The sequence below is a fragment of the Balaenoptera ricei genome, chromosome 3 (assembly GCF_028023285.1).
Source record: "Balaenoptera ricei isolate mBalRic1 chromosome 3, mBalRic1.hap2, whole genome shotgun sequence".
NCBI classification, from domain to species: Eukaryota; Metazoa; Chordata; class Mammalia; order Artiodactyla; family Balaenopteridae; genus Balaenoptera; species Balaenoptera ricei.
In genome coordinates, this window is record NC_082641.1 from 42,858,258 (window position 1) to 42,876,056 (window position 17,799).

General features: G+C 39.6%; 1 protein-coding gene across 1 annotated transcript; it reads left to right on the forward strand.

Moving 5' to 3' along the window:
* Positions 1–8,728: 8,728 nt before the first annotated feature.
* GZMK (granzyme K) lies at positions 8,729–16,779 on the forward strand. The gene is given in 6 exon segments (XM_059919291.1): positions 8,729–8,792; positions 9,070–9,217; positions 14,000–14,150; positions 14,914–15,010; positions 15,013–15,182; positions 16,618–16,779. Coding segments are annotated over 6 exon segments (792 nt in total).
* Positions 16,780–17,799: the final 1,020 nt, after the last annotated feature.

Genomic DNA, 17,799 nt, shown 5'->3' on the forward strand with positions numbered 1-17,799 from the left:
GCTATCTTGAATATGAGGAAAAAGAAAGAGAAGCTTCCCAACGTTATAATTTTGTTGATGGAGACAACGAAAATCTTAATTTAAAACCTATTTTATGTTTATGTTTTGATTTTATCATTGTGAATTCCCTTGGAGACGTTTACTCAAAATGGTTCTATTATATTCCTCGTTCCTGATACTACTGGTGTGAAGAGTACGGGGGGTGGGAGGAGGATGCAAAAGCTTTAATATTTCAAATATAGAATTAACAACTATAAATGTTCACCTATGAATATTCCTCCTTATAATTCAAATTTTGAATCTTCCTCCTAGAGAGTCAGGAAAGGTAGTAGATGGGTAATGAGGTCTAAAATCTTGACTAAACACATTATTTGGCATACCCCACTGTCCATCCTTTTACTCACTCAGCAAATCTACAGAATGTGCAGTGCACTCTGTGGGGAACTGAACAGGATATTAAGGTAGAAATTTACTTCTGCCCATTCCCACCTTGCTAATGGAACCCCTATTTTTTCAAGTCTCCATTCTTCATCAAAGATGATCCAGATCCCAGCTTGGGAGATGTGTCTAAGCCAGTCCAATGGAAAATCCCCTGGTTTGGGGAACGCATGTGACCTTGTTCCGTCTAACTACATGTGGGAGTGGAGAGGTGCCATCATGCTTGTAGAAAAGATGTGAGATCATAAAATACACTTACAGGAAGAGCTGTGTACTTTAACCTTCCCTTTAACCTTGTAGAAGCCAGATGTGACACCTGGGACCATGAGGTTAGTGAACATGAGGACTGAGGATGCACACCTGAGTCTTGATAGTAACACTGAGCCACTGGATTCATCAGCCCTGGTGCCCCGCTACCCCTGAGCTCCTTGTTACATGAGGAAGTGAATGTCCTTGTTGTTTAAGTCCCTGTGGGTTGAGTTTTCTATTACTTGCAGCTGAAAGCATTCCTTGCAGGTACAAAGTGCATAAACACAGTCCTCAAGAAGTTGACAATCTCGGAGATGAATAGACTGAATAAGATAAACACCATAATAACATCTATGAAGATGTTAACTATTACTTCTAAGGGTTCCTCTTGCTTTGGGAAGAGGAAAAAAGCACCTCCACCTGCAATGATTAGGAGATACTTCATGGAGAAGGTGGCACTTCCTATAGCACTTGAATAATAAGGTAAGTGCTTGGATGGCCTAGAGGTGGTGAATAGAAAATACTCTATTTCCTCTTGAGAGTAAGAAGGCTAGAGAGTAGAAGAAAAAGTTGTTGGAGCAATATTATGAAGAGAGATCAAGGTGGAAAATCGGAAACTGTACACAGGTTTCCCACCATGAGGTCTAAGGAATCCATGTCCCTTGATACGCTCTGTGAAAATAAATGTTCTTTAGTCCAACAAGTCTGAGACACTGAGCATACTACATCCCTACATATCCTCTTGGGTATTAAAAATACACATTAGCATTTAAAGGCTCTGAGAAGTCCTGAAGACTAGAACTACACTTAACTTTGTTTAATTGCTTTGGAACAGGCTGGGCTTAAGAGAATAGAAGAGACTTATAGAGAGAATTTGGAGAACAGGAAGAGGAAGTGGCAGTAAAGAGACAAATAGTGATTGAAGGGGTAAAAAAATGTCAGAACAGAGAGTATGACAGGAGTCAGGGGCAGAGGATGCTTCAAGGAAAAACTGGTCGGCAGAAAGAAAAGATGCAGATAAATCTACGAGAATGAGTATTGAGAAGAGCCCACAAGTTTCACTGATAGCGTGTTTTAGCAGTGAGAAATGAAAACAATTTGTTGGGATGACAAGAGAGCAAGAAATTGATTATGAAAGAAAGAACTCTGATTATGAAAGGAAAGGAAGGATAAACTGAGGATCAAACATGTTCAAGTGAATATCTTTCATGAATAGATAGGTCTGTGTGCTTGCATACAAAATTAATGTAGAGATGGATGGATGGGTGGATGGATGGATGGATGGATATTGAAGGAATGAGCTAGTGGAGATGTAGAAATTTAAGTTGCTTTATAAAGAAATAAAGACCCTGGGAGATGAGGAGAAGAATAGAGGTGTCCCTCTGTGGAGGTGTTCCTGCTTGGCCAGGAAGAAAAGATGAGTAGTTAAATAAAAAGAGAGAGTTCACCTTCAACTTCTGAAGTAGAAGGTGAAGTGATGGAGGGAAAGGGGGGCTTGGGAAAGATAGAGTCTGGAAAGGCTATTGTGGCCAGTGATCTAGAGAATGAAGGAGATAAGTGAGAGGATTTCTAGAGTACAGTGAACTCTCTACTCTTGAGCTGGTGGGCTAGCCCACTAGGGTCCTGTGATTTTCTGCAGCAGAATTCTTTAAGCTAGAATCTGAGAAAGCAAACGGGAAGGGAGATGTAGGGTTGGGCAGTTCCACAGTAGAAGGTTAAGGAGGCATGATACCTGGAGTTGATAGGTGGGCCTTGTTTGGGGTTTTTTTGTTGTTTGTTTGTTTTGGCCATGCCCTGAGGCATGCAGGATCTTAGTTCTGCAACCAGGGATCAAACCCATGCCCCCTGCAGTGGAAGTGCAGAGTCCTAACCACTGGACCGCCAGGGAATTCCAGATAGGTGGGCCTTGTTAACATGACCATCTTGTTCAGACTGAAAAGAGGTCAGATGTGTCCAGAAGAAAGCTAGTGGACGTGGCTAAATTGCAAGAAGGCCAGCGATCTGAAATTCTGGTGAGAAGAGAAAATATGTGTTTTGGATTTTGGAGAGAAGTAGAGGTGAATTAAGGAAGTTGTGAAAGGAAAGAGGATTTACAAAGTTCAAGATCTAAAAGAAAAAAGCACGATCATTACATTGTTGTCAAAACCCATTCACTGACTTGTCAACTAACAATGTGAATGTAGTAGATTATTCTCAGCTTGGTGGTCTTTTTATCAGCATTTGCTATAGTTTGCCATTAGTGCATCAAACTTTTACTTACTAAGACTTGCAAAAATGTGAAATGTGCTTTATTTTCTATCCTAAAATCATCAATATTTTTTTAAAATATTATGTATATGCTAGGTCCCTAATAAGGAAATTTAACTAAAGCATTATTTTGTTTATATTTATACTGATTTGTTCATCATCAAGCTCATTTATTATTACTCTTATTTTCTTTGATGTAGTTGTAAGAGCTCTTCATATACTAAAGATATTATCTTTGGGGGGAATGTTTTATCATATATCTTTGGATATTGCCTCTGGTGTTTTTTGCCTTACAGAAGTCAAAGTTTTATATACTCTTATGTATTGGTGGTTTCCTTTATGTCTTCCTCTCTCAAACATTGCTTTTAACTTACCATTGCATTTAATGTTTATAATGGTTTCACTTTTTTCATAGAAAATCTTTGATCCACCTGGAATTTATTTGTGATAAAGAGTAGGATAGGGATTTAGGGATCAGTGGGTGTGGGGCAGGGGAATGTGCAAATGTGTGTGTGTGTGTGTGTGTGTTGTTTGGTTAATCATTTGCCTTTGGGAAAAGTATTTCTATCACACGTAGAACTGTGTGACAATTTCTACTTGAATTCATCGTAAGTGAAAAATTAAGGAATACTGAATCAATTGATTTATTGAGTTCCAGCTTGGCCACAGCATTTACTGTGTTTCCCTTATGAATGAATTTGATCATCCTCTCTGAAATAACTACTAGTTTGCCTGCTGTGACTTTATTTTATGAAACCAATCTGATTCATTTAAACAACTTAATTGCTTTCAATGTGATAAGATTATTCCTTTTAACAGATGTGTTTCTGTTGTAAAAAGATGATATATTTGGCTTGGGACACATCACAGTATCTGAGATGTTCAAATATAAATGGAAGTGTTTCATTGTAAGGCCTCCCATCCTCCATTGATTGTTTCCTTCTTTCCTCTACAATATTTATTTATTTCCTTCCTTTCCCTTCCTGCTTCCACATTTCTTCTGGTTTCTATCACCAAGTTCTTCCCCTGACATCTTTCCCTTGACTATATATGGACCCCAGTTTTCTCCCCAAAGCCCCACCAGGTTCATCCAAGTCCTCATTTCCTCTGTGCAAGGCCAGTGGCCCTACAAGTCTGTTGCTGGGAGAGAGATCAGGGCTACAAACCTTCCTTTGGCAGTCATCCCTGTTGAAAGGATTTTCACACGTGTAAATCTTTTAGGACAAACACTGCAGACAATGTGAGTGATCTGCCTTATGTCCAGTGACATCACAGGACCACACCATGTGGGACTTTCCCTCCCATAACATTTCAACTCAGTGAAAATGAACATCAAAAGCACCCTGAAGAAGAAAAGAAAAAGAAGAGGTGTCACAAAAGGGCAGCTTGAGGCCTGGAGAAAAAGTTGAGATCAGGACAGTGTCTGGCCAGGCAGCCAGCTCCAGGTGGACTGGGAAATTCCCATCTGCCGAATTCTCAAGCTGTTTTCGTGTGGTTATTCCTTATGCCAAGATACCGTCCATACTCACCCGTTGTACCTCTCATCCACTGCAGTTATTTCATAGTTGACTTGGAGAGGAGTAAAGGAGGAGGAGGTTAAAGGACTATTGTGTTACTTAACTCAATAGTGGTGAGTAGGAAACATACTCATATTTAATAAAGGAAGATAATTAATATGCAAAATATGTTCTGATTAAAAGGCAGAGAGGGGGCTTCCCTGGTGGCGCAGTGGTTGAGAGTCTGCCTGCCAATGCAGGGGACACGGGTTCGAGCCCCGGTCTGGGAGGATCCCACATGGCGCGGAGCAACTGGGCCCGTGAGCCACGACTACTGAGCCTGCGCGTCTGGAGCCTGTGCTCCGCAACAAGAGAGGCCGCGATGGTGAGAGGCCCGCGCACAGCGATGAAGAGTGGCCCCCGCTTGCCACAACTAGAGAAAGCCCTCGCACAGAAGCGAAGACCCAACACAGCCATAAATAAATTAATAAATTTATTTAAAAAAAAAATAATAAGTAAATAAAAGGCAGAGAAATATAAAACAAATTTCCCTCCATCCTGCTTTAATCACCATCATCATTCCACCAAAGGGAGATCATGGAGCAGTTCTCGGAAGCATTTAGAATGAAGTAGCTTAGGAAAAGACAGGGTTCCATCTGCTCCAGCTCGGCTTACCCAGTTTCTCTACATTGAGCTTAAGTCCAAAGCTTCAGGTCTGAGGCACGGGATACTTTGCTTTCCTTTGCAGTTGTTCTCAAGCTCATCCATGTTATGGAATCTCATGGAAGGAATGCCTGTAATCTGAAGTAGGATTTGTCTTCTGGGCACCTTTGGACATAATGTCATCATACAGCACCCCAATAACCCTCCCTACTCCAATTTTCAAAACTGCCATAGTTTCATCATAATTCTTAGCAGATGCATTTATCAGATTAGCTAAATCATTACTGGACAGAAACCAAGGCCCAGAGGGTGGTGGTCAAAAAGGAAGGACCCAGTAGAATTCTGCCAAATCCTGATCTCAAGCGCCTGGCGCAGGACAGCCATGGGAGTCTTGGAAACCTTGGTGTTGGAAAACTTTCCAAAGGAGGTCAAAAGGGAAGAAATGGGAAGGGCTTGAAACAGACATGCTTTGCATTTGTGTCTACAGAGCAGTACTCAAACTACCCATGGGGTAGACCAGGTACGTTTTGAAATTTTGTTTGTTCATTTGTTTGGTTTTTGTTTCAATTCATCGTGGACTGATACTTTTATACCATAAAACACAGATGAGTAGGAAAATTAAATTGAAATTTGAAAAAGGCATACAAAATGCATGCCTTATTATATGATTAGATTGGACAGACATTAAATTACATTTCATTAAATAAAATAAATTAGTACAGAGTCATGATAAATGATTGTAACAGCTTCTAAACTCTGTCTCTCAATTTCTATTCTCATCTTGCCCTAGATGGGTAATGAACAGGTCACACACCGGCACAGGTCTGGTAGCCATCCTTTGAGTGACAAGGCTTTAGAGGGCGTGGCTAATGAATGCGATGGAAGCCCAACAGAGAGAACCACACGTGGCCTTTGGAGCTTCCAGACAACTGCTCTGTATGGGTCTCTCGAAACACAGAAGGGTCAAGAGAGAGAGTAGGGATGGAGGAAAACAAAAACCCGGGGCTCAAAATCAGCATCCCCAAGAACAGCTAATAAGGACAGCTGAACACAACACAGCAAAGGAGAACCTCAAGGCCCCTGACCTGTGAAGCAGTCCCGCTCGGAGCACCGCCTCACACTTGCTCAGCCCAGCACAGCTGCTGCAAAATTCATCCAAAGCAAACACGGCTCTCCCCGCAGCAGACTCAACAGAACAAAAACCGACACCAAGAAATAAATTAGATGCTGGAGCTCATCATGTTACACAGCCCACTGTTCTCAAATCCAGGGTCCTGAATGTTACAACAAATGATACTATTAACCCCTGCATCGGTTTAAAGCCCAAACCAAATAACTCCTTACTATAAACCAACATGATTCTCAGAATTTTCCAGGTCAGCTACAAGAAAGAGTTATGAGACCGTCTGGAAAAAAAACCCAAAAATTCTAAAGAAAAAAAAAAAAAAAAACCTCCCAATTGAATTAAATCTCACCATGTCTAATTGCAGTGTATATGGCTAAATCCTTTTTCCCTCTGCACAGCCAGCTTGCCTCTTAGAGCATCTAAGCCCCAGAACTTCTCAAAGTAGGGCAGGCATGTGGTCAGGTTGAAAGCCACATGGACCCTGGAGCCAGCACCTAAGGGTTTAAGAACTGATCTGCCACCTGCTATGTCAGTAATCTCCAGCAAGTCTTTATCCACAAAACAAGACTAATGACAGCCACCTCCCAGGAAATAGAGTTGAAAATGCCTAGCAATTTGTAAAAATCTATGTGGATATTAGTCCTTACTACACAGAAATAAGCAGCAGAGAGATTTTTTAACATGCCCCCCGCCACCCTGGCAAAAATGAAGCTTTGTCTTTTACACAGCTCACTTCTTCCTCACAGCTCAAATCACTTCCACATGTCACACATTATCTTTCTTATGTTCCCAACATCACTGCAATACAGTGGGGAGCTGGCATCATCAAGCCCACTTTACAGCTTGCAGAAGTGGCACATGAGGAATCCATCAAGGCACGCCAACAGTGACAACAATGACTTGAAAAGTAACAAGGACCTTTGGCTGGAAATGACAAATCTGCTTTAAGTTTGTGGCTTTTCTTAATCCGGCTCCTCCTTGTCTCACCCACAGGTCTATGAGACAGGAAGTCACTACTCTGCATTGGTTTTATTAATTCTTCTTATTTACCATGCAGGAGAGCTTTACTGTTGCTGCATCCTGGTAAAGTGCAAACAGGATATTTCTCAAATTCTGTGCTCCGGTGGTATACTTATTAACATACAAGTTACTTCAGATCAGGCAAATGATTTGGTCCAGCTTGTATGCTGTGTAACCTTAGGCAAATTACTTAGCCTCTCTGAACCTATTTCTTCAGTTGTAACATAAAAATAGTAGCTTGTCCTGCCTTCCTCACAGACATAAGACATGAAAACATATAAATGATCATGTAAATAGAATTTTGGAAATAATTTAAGACACATTAAATTATAATGTAGAATATACAAGTATAATATTGTTTTTTATTATTCCCACTGTCTTATGCTAGTGAGCAATTTAGTAGGAGTTTTTTGCAATCTGCCAAGAAAAATAGCTCTGTATTTCAACTCTCCTTTATAAAAAAAAAAAAATAAAAGATAGGACACATATATCTTAGAAAAAGGAAAATAAGATCTGTTAATTCAAGGTAAATTTTGGCCAGTGTTTCTGCAAAGTGTTTGGGGTCATGCATGGTGCCTGACTTGTCTATCCATACTCATTTTATAACATTTGCACTACTGATCAGCACCCAGCACAAACAGAATCTCGTAGACTCTTAAGTCGAATACCTTTTGTAGTAAAGAAGAAAGTACAGTAGAAAGCCTGGCAATGTGTTTCATCTGTTCCTGGGGAGAGTGACAAAGTGCAGTCCTTGATTTTTAAAAGGTATTATTATTAAGGCCCTGGATAAACACATGGTCATTTTCAATTAAAAATGAGTAAAAGAGACACTCAGAATTAAAATTATGTTGCCAATGTTCCCCTTTAATAACATTATGAAATCTTCCAAAAATGTAACGAAAATTTAACCAAATTTGGTCAAATTTAGAGAAAATGGCATGACTAGGAATAAATTTGCTACAAAACATATGGGTTTCTCTGGATGATGTTCAGGCTTTAGCTAAGCCTCATTGTAAAGCAGCCGTGATCTGTGCAAGGTTCCACGTCTCTCTACATAATAAATCTATGTGCAGATGAAAAATAGAGAGAAACTAAATATGATAGGCATCATTTTCTGCCAGGAAAAATAGTAATTATTACTTTAGAGCAATGAACATCTTTGAACTTCATTAAGTTCTTATGGCTTGGATATTTTTTAGTCTCTCACCATTTATAACATGAATACTTATACAGGTATTGAAAATGGTTAACTACAGAAATGAGTACTTTATGGCACACATACCTTGCTCTAAAAAGCGCTAAAAGCACAATTCCGAAACTCCCCAAACTGATATATACCTTTAATCTTAGGTGTGAAAAACTTTACCTCTAGAACACCTGTGGTGAGAAAGTTAAATTTGCAAAATCGAAACTCAGTCTTCAGACTCTTCTTCCTTCACCAATACAGTCACAACATTTCATCTGGGCTTCTTAGATCCAAGCCATTGAAATGACTAAGTTTTCTTCTTTTTTTCTCTGTTTCCTAATAGCTGGGACTTACATAACTCCAGAGTGTAAGTGTCTCCTGTACCTACCACATGTGAGAATTAAATGATTTTCTAGTGATTGTATTGTTACATTATAAACGAAAATAATTTTTACTTCCATGTAGCTCCCTCTAAACTGTAATGTATTATACAGTTGTTCATCAGTAAAATTGTAATAACTATTAGGTGACTGAAAGATTTTTTTTTAATCTTTGAAAACTTATATAATGACTGTCAAAAGAAGAATTACATGAAATAATCTGCTTAGATCTTTTGCATTAAATCTTTTGGTTTTCTTTGGGAGGTTTCAACATGGAGATTATCGGAGGGAGAGAAGTGTCGCCGCGTTCCAGGCCATTGATGGCTTCCATGCAGTATGGCGGCAATCACATTTGCGGCGGAGTGCTGACTGATCCGCAGTGGGTGCTGACAGCAGCCCACTGCCACTCTCGGTGAGTATTAGGCTTACTGTGTTTCCTTAAGTCGGCCAGAAGAGAAGCTCGCCTCTCCCAGGAGAGAATTGGATCTACCCTTACTTAGCTTCTGTGATAACTGACCAACTGCTGGAGTTTATTTACCCTCTCACACATCCGCGATTCTGCCCCAAGTTCTCCTTTTCTGGGAGATCTAGGCAACCCAATAGACAAATTCAAAACCTTCATGTAATGCCTGGGAACACAGCAACAGTTACAACTGAAGCGGCAGTATTCCTGACCTTGTTAGGGGAACTCAGACAACCTGAGTTTGCACCCCATTTTACAAATGGGAAATAATAATACTAGTATATAACTGCTTCATGGGGTTTTGAGGATTAAATAGTATCTATTTAAATATTTTAGCATGCTTAGCACATAGTAAGCTGCAAATAAGTTGCAGCTCTTATTACTGTTATATGTATGAGGAGCCTGATTTGCTAATAGAGTTTTCTTTTCTTGTTGTTTTTGTTTTTTTAATTTTTTTAATTTTTTTATTTTTTTGCTAATAGGGTTTTGAGACCCTTACCTTAACTCCTCTGCTCAACGCCCACCACGGAGGTCTGAGGCCCACAGTTTGGGAATCACAGCTGTAAGGGGCAACAATCTAACTAGGTGAAAAAAAAAAGTATAGATGATTTACAAAGAAAAAGAGAGAGAGAGAGAGTTATTTTTTCTGGGATACTTAAAATGAAAGCTTTTCTAAAGACAGACTATAACCTCTCATTCTATGATTCTCTTACTTCAGCTAAAAATGTCCAAAACCCTTCTTGGGATGCCGCTACCATCACAAAAGGAAAAGCAATAGAAAACTAATTTGGCCTTTGTTGTTTTGTTTGTTTGTTTCAGCTTCGGGGGTGGTTTTTGTTTGTATGTTTCTTCCTTATGTTTCTCGCCTGAATAAGCTAAGAAAAGATGGGGCCTTCTCCTTTCCTTACAAATATGACAGCACTTCACTTAAGAACCTCTTAGCCATAATCATTTACTCTCTAGGCATCAGTTATATCTAAATGGAACAACTGAATTGACTTGCTTCTCATATTTTGGGGATTTTGTTTGGTTGCCCCATTTTAATGAGACTGTTTGAACACAAATTAGAAATTCTGAAGCCTGCAAACTGTGAGAATTTCTGTTTTATTTCTAAATAGCAAGCCACTAATTTCCGATTTAACATGGCTACTTCATTTAAGCAGGGTTCTTGCTGTCACAGAAATCACCCTTGTGTCCTCATCAATTCTGTCTTTTCTAGGGCACTTGTCCCCTGCGGACCAGCTAAGCAGAGGGTGACTATCAATAAATGTTCATTCAATTCAGAATATGCACATCTTCAAATACGCTTGTGGTTACACATTCAAATGGATTATAACCTCCCCAGACATAGAGCTTGATTTATTATAAATGCTGAACAAATGCTGGATAGAAAAAAGGAAATAAATTGGAGGGGAGGGGTTTTTTTGGGTTTTGGTTTTTGCTAAGCTAAATGCACAGTATGTGAAGTCCTTCACAAGACATAAATTGCTATCCAAAGGTAAATAGTATTATTAAGTTGAATTTTAAATTTTGTCAAGTGAACTTGACTCAGTAGAAATAGATTCCCAAATTGAAAAATTGGGAAAAAGAGGTCTTGGAATTTAAAAAAAAAAAAAAAAAACACTATTGCTAAATATTATTTTAAATGGCTGTAGTTTAAAGAACTGCAGAATATGTGGATCAGATTTCCTCTACAGGACACTTGGGTGTAAAAATGTAGGCAGGTTGGTGCTTAGAAAAACATAAAGCTTTATGAAATCCAAAATATTTATGAAATAGATCAATGGTGGCTTCCCTCAAATGGACTCCCAAGTATCCTGTGAGAATAGTTTACTAACTCCAGGCCCCTCTCTCAGCAAAATGGTGAAGGGGGCCAAATCTGGGGTGTTCCCTTCTCACTACCCATCCACGCTAAGTTCCTCACTTAGTCTCTTGGCCCCTTTATTAGTTGCCATGCCAATTATAAAAGGAAACCAGTAAAAAATCCCCTTGTATAACATTTTCAGCCTTTCAATTTATCAGAAGCAAAACTCTCACCAACTCTTGTCCACCGTCTTCCTTAGTCTCCTCCAATGCCTTCTCCCACTGATCACTCCCCCATCCTCTCACCTGCCTAGCCAGTGAATAGATAGAACCGCCCCCCTCCAACCCAGCCCCTTCCACGTGGCCTCACTCCATCCCAAATCACTCAAGGCTCCCAGAGTAGAATGGTTACCAATCCAGACCCCAGGTTCAAACCAAAGAAGCTTTAATCCCCCCTGCATTTGCATCCCAGAGCCTCCGCTTAATATCGGTGGGACTTTCTCAAGTTTGTCAGTTTATCTGATCATCAATTCCCTCATCTGCAAAATGGGGCTAATCATAATACCTCCTTCACAGGGCTGTTGTGAGGTTTAAATGAGGGAAAATATGTAAAATGCTTAGCACAAAACCTGGCACACTACAGTAACTTAATAAATGTCACCTAATGTTATGTTAATATCTGTACCTTCCATGGTAATCACCGAGGAACAAATATCATGGTCCAGTCGTGCTGATGGGATAAAACCATGACAGCCCATCTCTGACAGCCAGGTAATTCCCTCCTCTCTAAGGCAAGAGAATTCCAAAAATAGGGACCCTACCTTCACTAACGCACCCAGAGGAATGGGTCTAAGCAGAAACACTGCTCAGTGCCAAGGCAGAGTGGCAGAGGAAATAAGAGGCTTGAAGGGGCATATAGAGGTGCCTTGCAACCAGACACCTCCGGATGATTCTGATGCAGGTGGTCCAAAGACCACCTGTGGAGAAACACTGCGCTGTGCCAAAGAGACACTAGTATTGTTACTTCTCCTCGGTGGGAATTCATACCTGGATTTAGGTAAGGAGGTGGGATCCTAGAACTCAGGTAATTCCAGGTATCCTGTGGGCAGAAAAAAATTGACCTCTGTAGTACAGATTACAGTTGAAGTGTATCTAGAAATGGAAAGTTCAGAAAACATTCATGGTCTGCTTGCGTTGTTTTTGGTATTCACATGTCCCAGTGGAGACAAAAATAACTAAAACACTTCAAAGCCATTAACAAGTCAAGGAAATTGGTAGAAGATGAAGGAAAAACAGACATTTTCTCAGCGCCCTTCCCCTAGTCAGAATTCATCTTCCACGTCCTGCATTTGTATCTCCCAGCCTTCCTGTGTTAGTTATTTATGTATGTATCCATCTTTTCTATTATATCAGTAGTCCCAGGGATTTTATATCATCCTTCCCCTCCAAAGCTTTGGGTTTAGTGAGTACGCTGAATTTGAGTTTGAATCAATCCTGGGAAATCCAATCTACATCCTTTGAGAAATTTCATCCCCATCCTGATTTTGCAATACACAAACTTTTCAACAAATAGAGCTGGAATTCCCAAAATAAACCAGAATAAACTCTTTTGGTGGAAACCAAAAAACGGTAATTCCCAGCAGTCACAGCCCTACCATACACAAACCCACCCCGGCATAGCCGTATACTGGCTCCCCAAACCTGAAACAACCTCTTATTCCTTTTTCTGTATGTTTCTGTGCTCTTTTTAATTTTTATTAATCTTTATTCATATGTATATATGTGTGTTTATTGGGTATGTGTGTTTTTGTTGTAATCTGCCCTCTTTTCCACGTGACGATGAAATAGTTACATGTAAACAAATATAATTCTTTTTATCCCCCTTCTTGTTCCAAAAAAGGATTTGAAGTCGTTTCCTGAGAACACACATTAAAATGGGATATTTTTGTAGTATGCAAATGGCTCCAAGGTGTTGTCAAGATCTCAAAAAAAAATTTATATTTTCATAACTAGATGTAAATATAATTTTATTCAACATACAGTAAGTCAGATCAACTGTTGAAACACTGGTACTAAAATTGTATATGACTAGAGATTTCAAAAAAGAAAAAACTGTTGTTCCTTCATCTGACTCACCAGTTTTTATCCTCTAAATCTCCACAATGGAATTATCAATGACTACGAACTCTAAAGTGTCTTAATTTCAAATGATTTTTCACCTTGAGGAAAGTTTTCCCTTCTTGTCTAAATCATCTTTCTAACTGAGGGGACAGAACATATGAGTATAGTTGAAAGCCATCTAATGGACCTTACTTCTCCATATCGCCCTGAGATGAGGTTTAGACATACCAGATTAGCAAGTGTAGAGTTGTACCTTTTTACCTTTTAGTTATTAAAACACTTAACATTGGGAAGATGAAAAATTTCTGGATATTGATGGTGGTGGTGATGGGTGAACAGCAATGTAAATGTATTTAATGCCTCAGAACCATTTAAAAATGGTTAAAGTTATAAATTTCATGTTGTGTATATTTTACCTCAATAAAAAAAATTTAACAATGGTGGATATAAATCACAACCCACAAACTCGAGAAATATAATTTCCTTTATTTTTATATAAATTAACACAACTTTATTGTAAACTTGATCTCAGTCACTTAGGGTTTCACTCCTTTTTCCCCACAGTAGGGTACACGTCCTGATATTCTTTTGCAAGACTGGGGAATTGGAGTGGGATGGGTTTGGCCCTTGTTATCATCCATTCATGATTGGGTCCACTGACACCTCTGTCACTCCACCTAATCCTACACAGGTTATCTTGGAGCTGGCCCTTATTCCTGTAGGTATATGGCCCCCTCCACCATTTCTACTCCTCACTGGAAGATTTGAGAATCATTCTGTGGTGTCTATTCTCTTTGCTTTTCTTAGGTTTGCCAAAGACCAGTCTTCCAAAGTGGTTTTAGGAGCACACTCTCTCTCAAAGAATGAGGCCTCCAAACAAACATTTGAGATTAAAAGATTCATACGATTCCCAAGATTTACATCAGATCCTAAATCAAATGATATTATGCTGGTTCAGGTATGTAGCATTGCGTTCCTTCAGTTTCTCCTACATTCTTATACAGCACAGTTCAGTTGTTAAATCATCTACACAAAAGGATATTGTTGGCACTCTCCCCATGTTCGAGGTGATTGTGACATATTTTATAAGGGCCCATTTTGCTCCATTTACTGCCTTGAGAGAAACAAGAAGTTATCACAGATGCATCTGGGCTGTATTTATACAAGTTAAAACTGCTCTGATGCTCGCATACATGGGAGGAGAACATCCCAACAGGCCCAAGGATCCACGCTTTTTTCCCCAATGCTTTTCTCATTAGCAAGTGAAAAATACAAGTCACTTATATAACAGAGCCAAGCAAGTGACTTCAGAGATACAGAAGTGAGTTACAACTTAGTCTAGACCATACTTAGTCTAGTCCAAACTTAGTCTAGACCATACTCAAGGGTCCTATCTAGCAGGAAATAGCCCAGCCCTCAAAGTCATGACCTATGGATGTTATTCCACAGCAAACCATCCAATGCAGAGCAAAGGCCAGTTTGCTTGAGACTGGGCAAAATTCCTGCTCTGTGTAAGCTCCCTCCCCCAGGGTCACTGAGCTCTAAGGGGAACGAAGAGCATGTTCAGGAAAGCAGCAATCACAGATGCAGCTGTGGGCTACCACCAGAGTAGATTCAAGAAGAGGGACGCCCTCCTAGCACAGAGGGACCACACAGACATCACTCAGGCTAATGATACTACTGAGGACAAATGATAATTTATTCTCTTTTCAATCTGTCAGCTTCACACGGCCGCAAAACTCAACAAACATGTCCAACTGCTCCACCCCAGAGCCAAAAATGATATTACAGCTGGAACAAAATGCCAGGTTATTGGCTGGGAGCCACTGACCCAGAATGTTTTAGGCCCTCTGATACCCTGCGAGAAGTCACTGTTACTGTCATAAGTCGAAAAGTTTGCAACAGCCGAAGTTATTACAACCACGACCCTATTATAACTAAAAACATGATATGTGCAGGAGACGCCAGAGGCCAGAAGGATTCCTGCCAGGTAAGAACCCCTCACTCAAACAGGCACTTCAGGCTGCTGAGCTACACTCAGGCCCCACCTGCACACCCGCACCGAGGAGGAGAGGCGTGGAGAACATCACATCACAACTCCAGACAGGTGCCCTCCAATCCTGCATGGTGTTGTCTATGCTTTCTCATCTACCAATGCAAATGCGTCATAAGTACTTGCGCAACACGTAGTAAACACTCATTAAGTGTTTGTTCATCAGGATAGTTAACTATATCTGATAACTTTTACAGACTTCCGCTGAGGAGTATTACCGACCTTAGAAAGCCTACCAACTCTGAGGTCACTAGTGGCGATTAGAAGATAACTTCTCAACCCCCCACCATCACCACCTTTAAACGAATAGACAGGTCTTCTAAAACTCAAATGCAAAAAGTTCAAATATATATTATGTGTTTCTTAAATAATGTTGACTAACTGCTAACTGACTAAAAGGAACAACAGTCATGCTTTTCAAAATCTTCTGTTTCCTGAGGTAGTAAAAAAAAAAAAATAGGTGATCATGTTTACAGGTGATGAAGGCTACCTAGTACAGATGGATTACTAATTTTTTTAAAAATACAATATAATATTCACATTATACTATATTAAGCATTATCAAGGGGAGGGTATGATGATGACAAAGATCATGTGTAACTGCGGTGCCCCAAGATCATCATCCCCCTCAGCCTCTGTTTTCACAGCCAGCCAAGCACAAAGTACTGCAGTTTTTGATGTGAGTGGCAGCAGAGGCAAAGATTGCTCTTTAGATTTGAAAGCCAGCTCCTTATCTGAAAGGCCAGGCTTCCCCCTCTATCACCTTGTCACTCTCCTTGACAGAATTTTTGTTTATTGTTTTGTTGTCAGAGTGAGTCCTCAAGAATCAGTTCATTGAGCAAGTATTTACTAAGTGTTGGGTATGTGCAGAGCCCCACGTTCAATCATATGATGATAGAAAAAAATGATAGAGAAGATAGAGCGCCTGCCACCAAGACATTTACTTGAATACATTGCTCTTTTCTACCAGTCTCAATAGCAACTTGATTTCAAATCCATGAGCACCAAAATGAAATTCATAATTTTGAAAATTTCTTTTATTTCAGTGGGTTATTTCAAACTTTATGTCTACCCATTTCTTCATGAATAAAGTTCAGCAGTCACTGATTACCGAAGGATGTATATATACATAGTCTTAGACAGAGACAGGGACATGGACAAAGAGAGGCAGACAGACAGATGGACAGAACCATGGTCCTGGATGGAGACAGAGACACAGAGAATCTATACTGCGTCAGGGGCTGTATCGGGCACTCTGCAGGACACAAAGAAACCAAGGACCCAGATAATAATCCTTTGAGTAATTAACAGCTGATGGTTGAAAAAGTTCAACAGCTTCTTACCAAGTATCTGCCCGTTTTCTTCTTTCCAGGGTGACTCAGGGGGCCCCTTGATCTGCAAAGGTGCCTTCCACGCCCTAGTCTCTGGAGGTCGTAAATGTGGTGATGCCAAGAAACCTGGAATCTACATCCTATTAACCTGGAAATACCAGGCTTGGATCAAAAGCAACTTGGCCCCATCTCATGCAAACTAAGACTACCCATGATTTTCTTGGCTCTACCAGTTGCTTGTTTTTGTTTTTGTTTCATAATATGTTCCACAGGCCAACTTATCTTCAGAGGTAGTTGAATGTAGCTAAAGTGGAGCACAGTTAGGGTACACTCCTGACCCATTAGGACTGATTTTGTTAAGATATCAAGTTCTTTTTCACATGTACCACTGATGTATTTCTACTCTGCCGATCTTATTCTGAATAAAATTTAGAAGACTATCTGCTTGTCTTGTATGGAAATAGGATACAGGGAATGATATATCCCCCGACTCCACGCACACTCCCCCAAAAGGGCAAAAAGGTGATTAAACAAGACAATAATGGCATCACCTTTAATCAGATTTATGTTGTGATTTCTGCTGGATCATCCTAAGCTGTATTTTTAAAATAAGAAACACTAAATTCAAACACCCCAACTCAAGTTAAGAAAAAATCATCAAGGTTTATACAAATATTTAGATAGTAACTTATTATTTTTTTATGTCACATTTTGTTCCAAACAGGATTTAAAGCAACATACAAAAATACCTGCAATAAAACAAAATATGAAATTAAAAACAATTTTTCCTCAAAAAATTAATAGAAATACAATGTGATCCAGCAATTTCACTTCTGGATATTTGTCTGAAGAGAATGAAAACACTAACTCAAAAAGATATATGCACCCCCACGTTCATGCAGAACTATTTTCAATAGCCAAGATATGGAAACAACTTAAGTGTCTATTGATGGATGATGAATAAAGAAACTGGTGTGTATACACACACACACACACACACACACACACACAATGGAATATTATTCAACCAAAAAAAAGAAGGAAATCTTGCCATTTGCAAAAAACATAGATGGACCTCAAGGGCATTATGCTAAGTGAAATAAGTCAGGCAGAGAAAGACAAATACCAAATGACCTCTCTTATATGTGGAGTCTTTAAAAAAAAAAAAAAAAACTCTTAGATACAGAGAACAGATTAGATTGGTGGTTGCCAGAGGTGGGGGA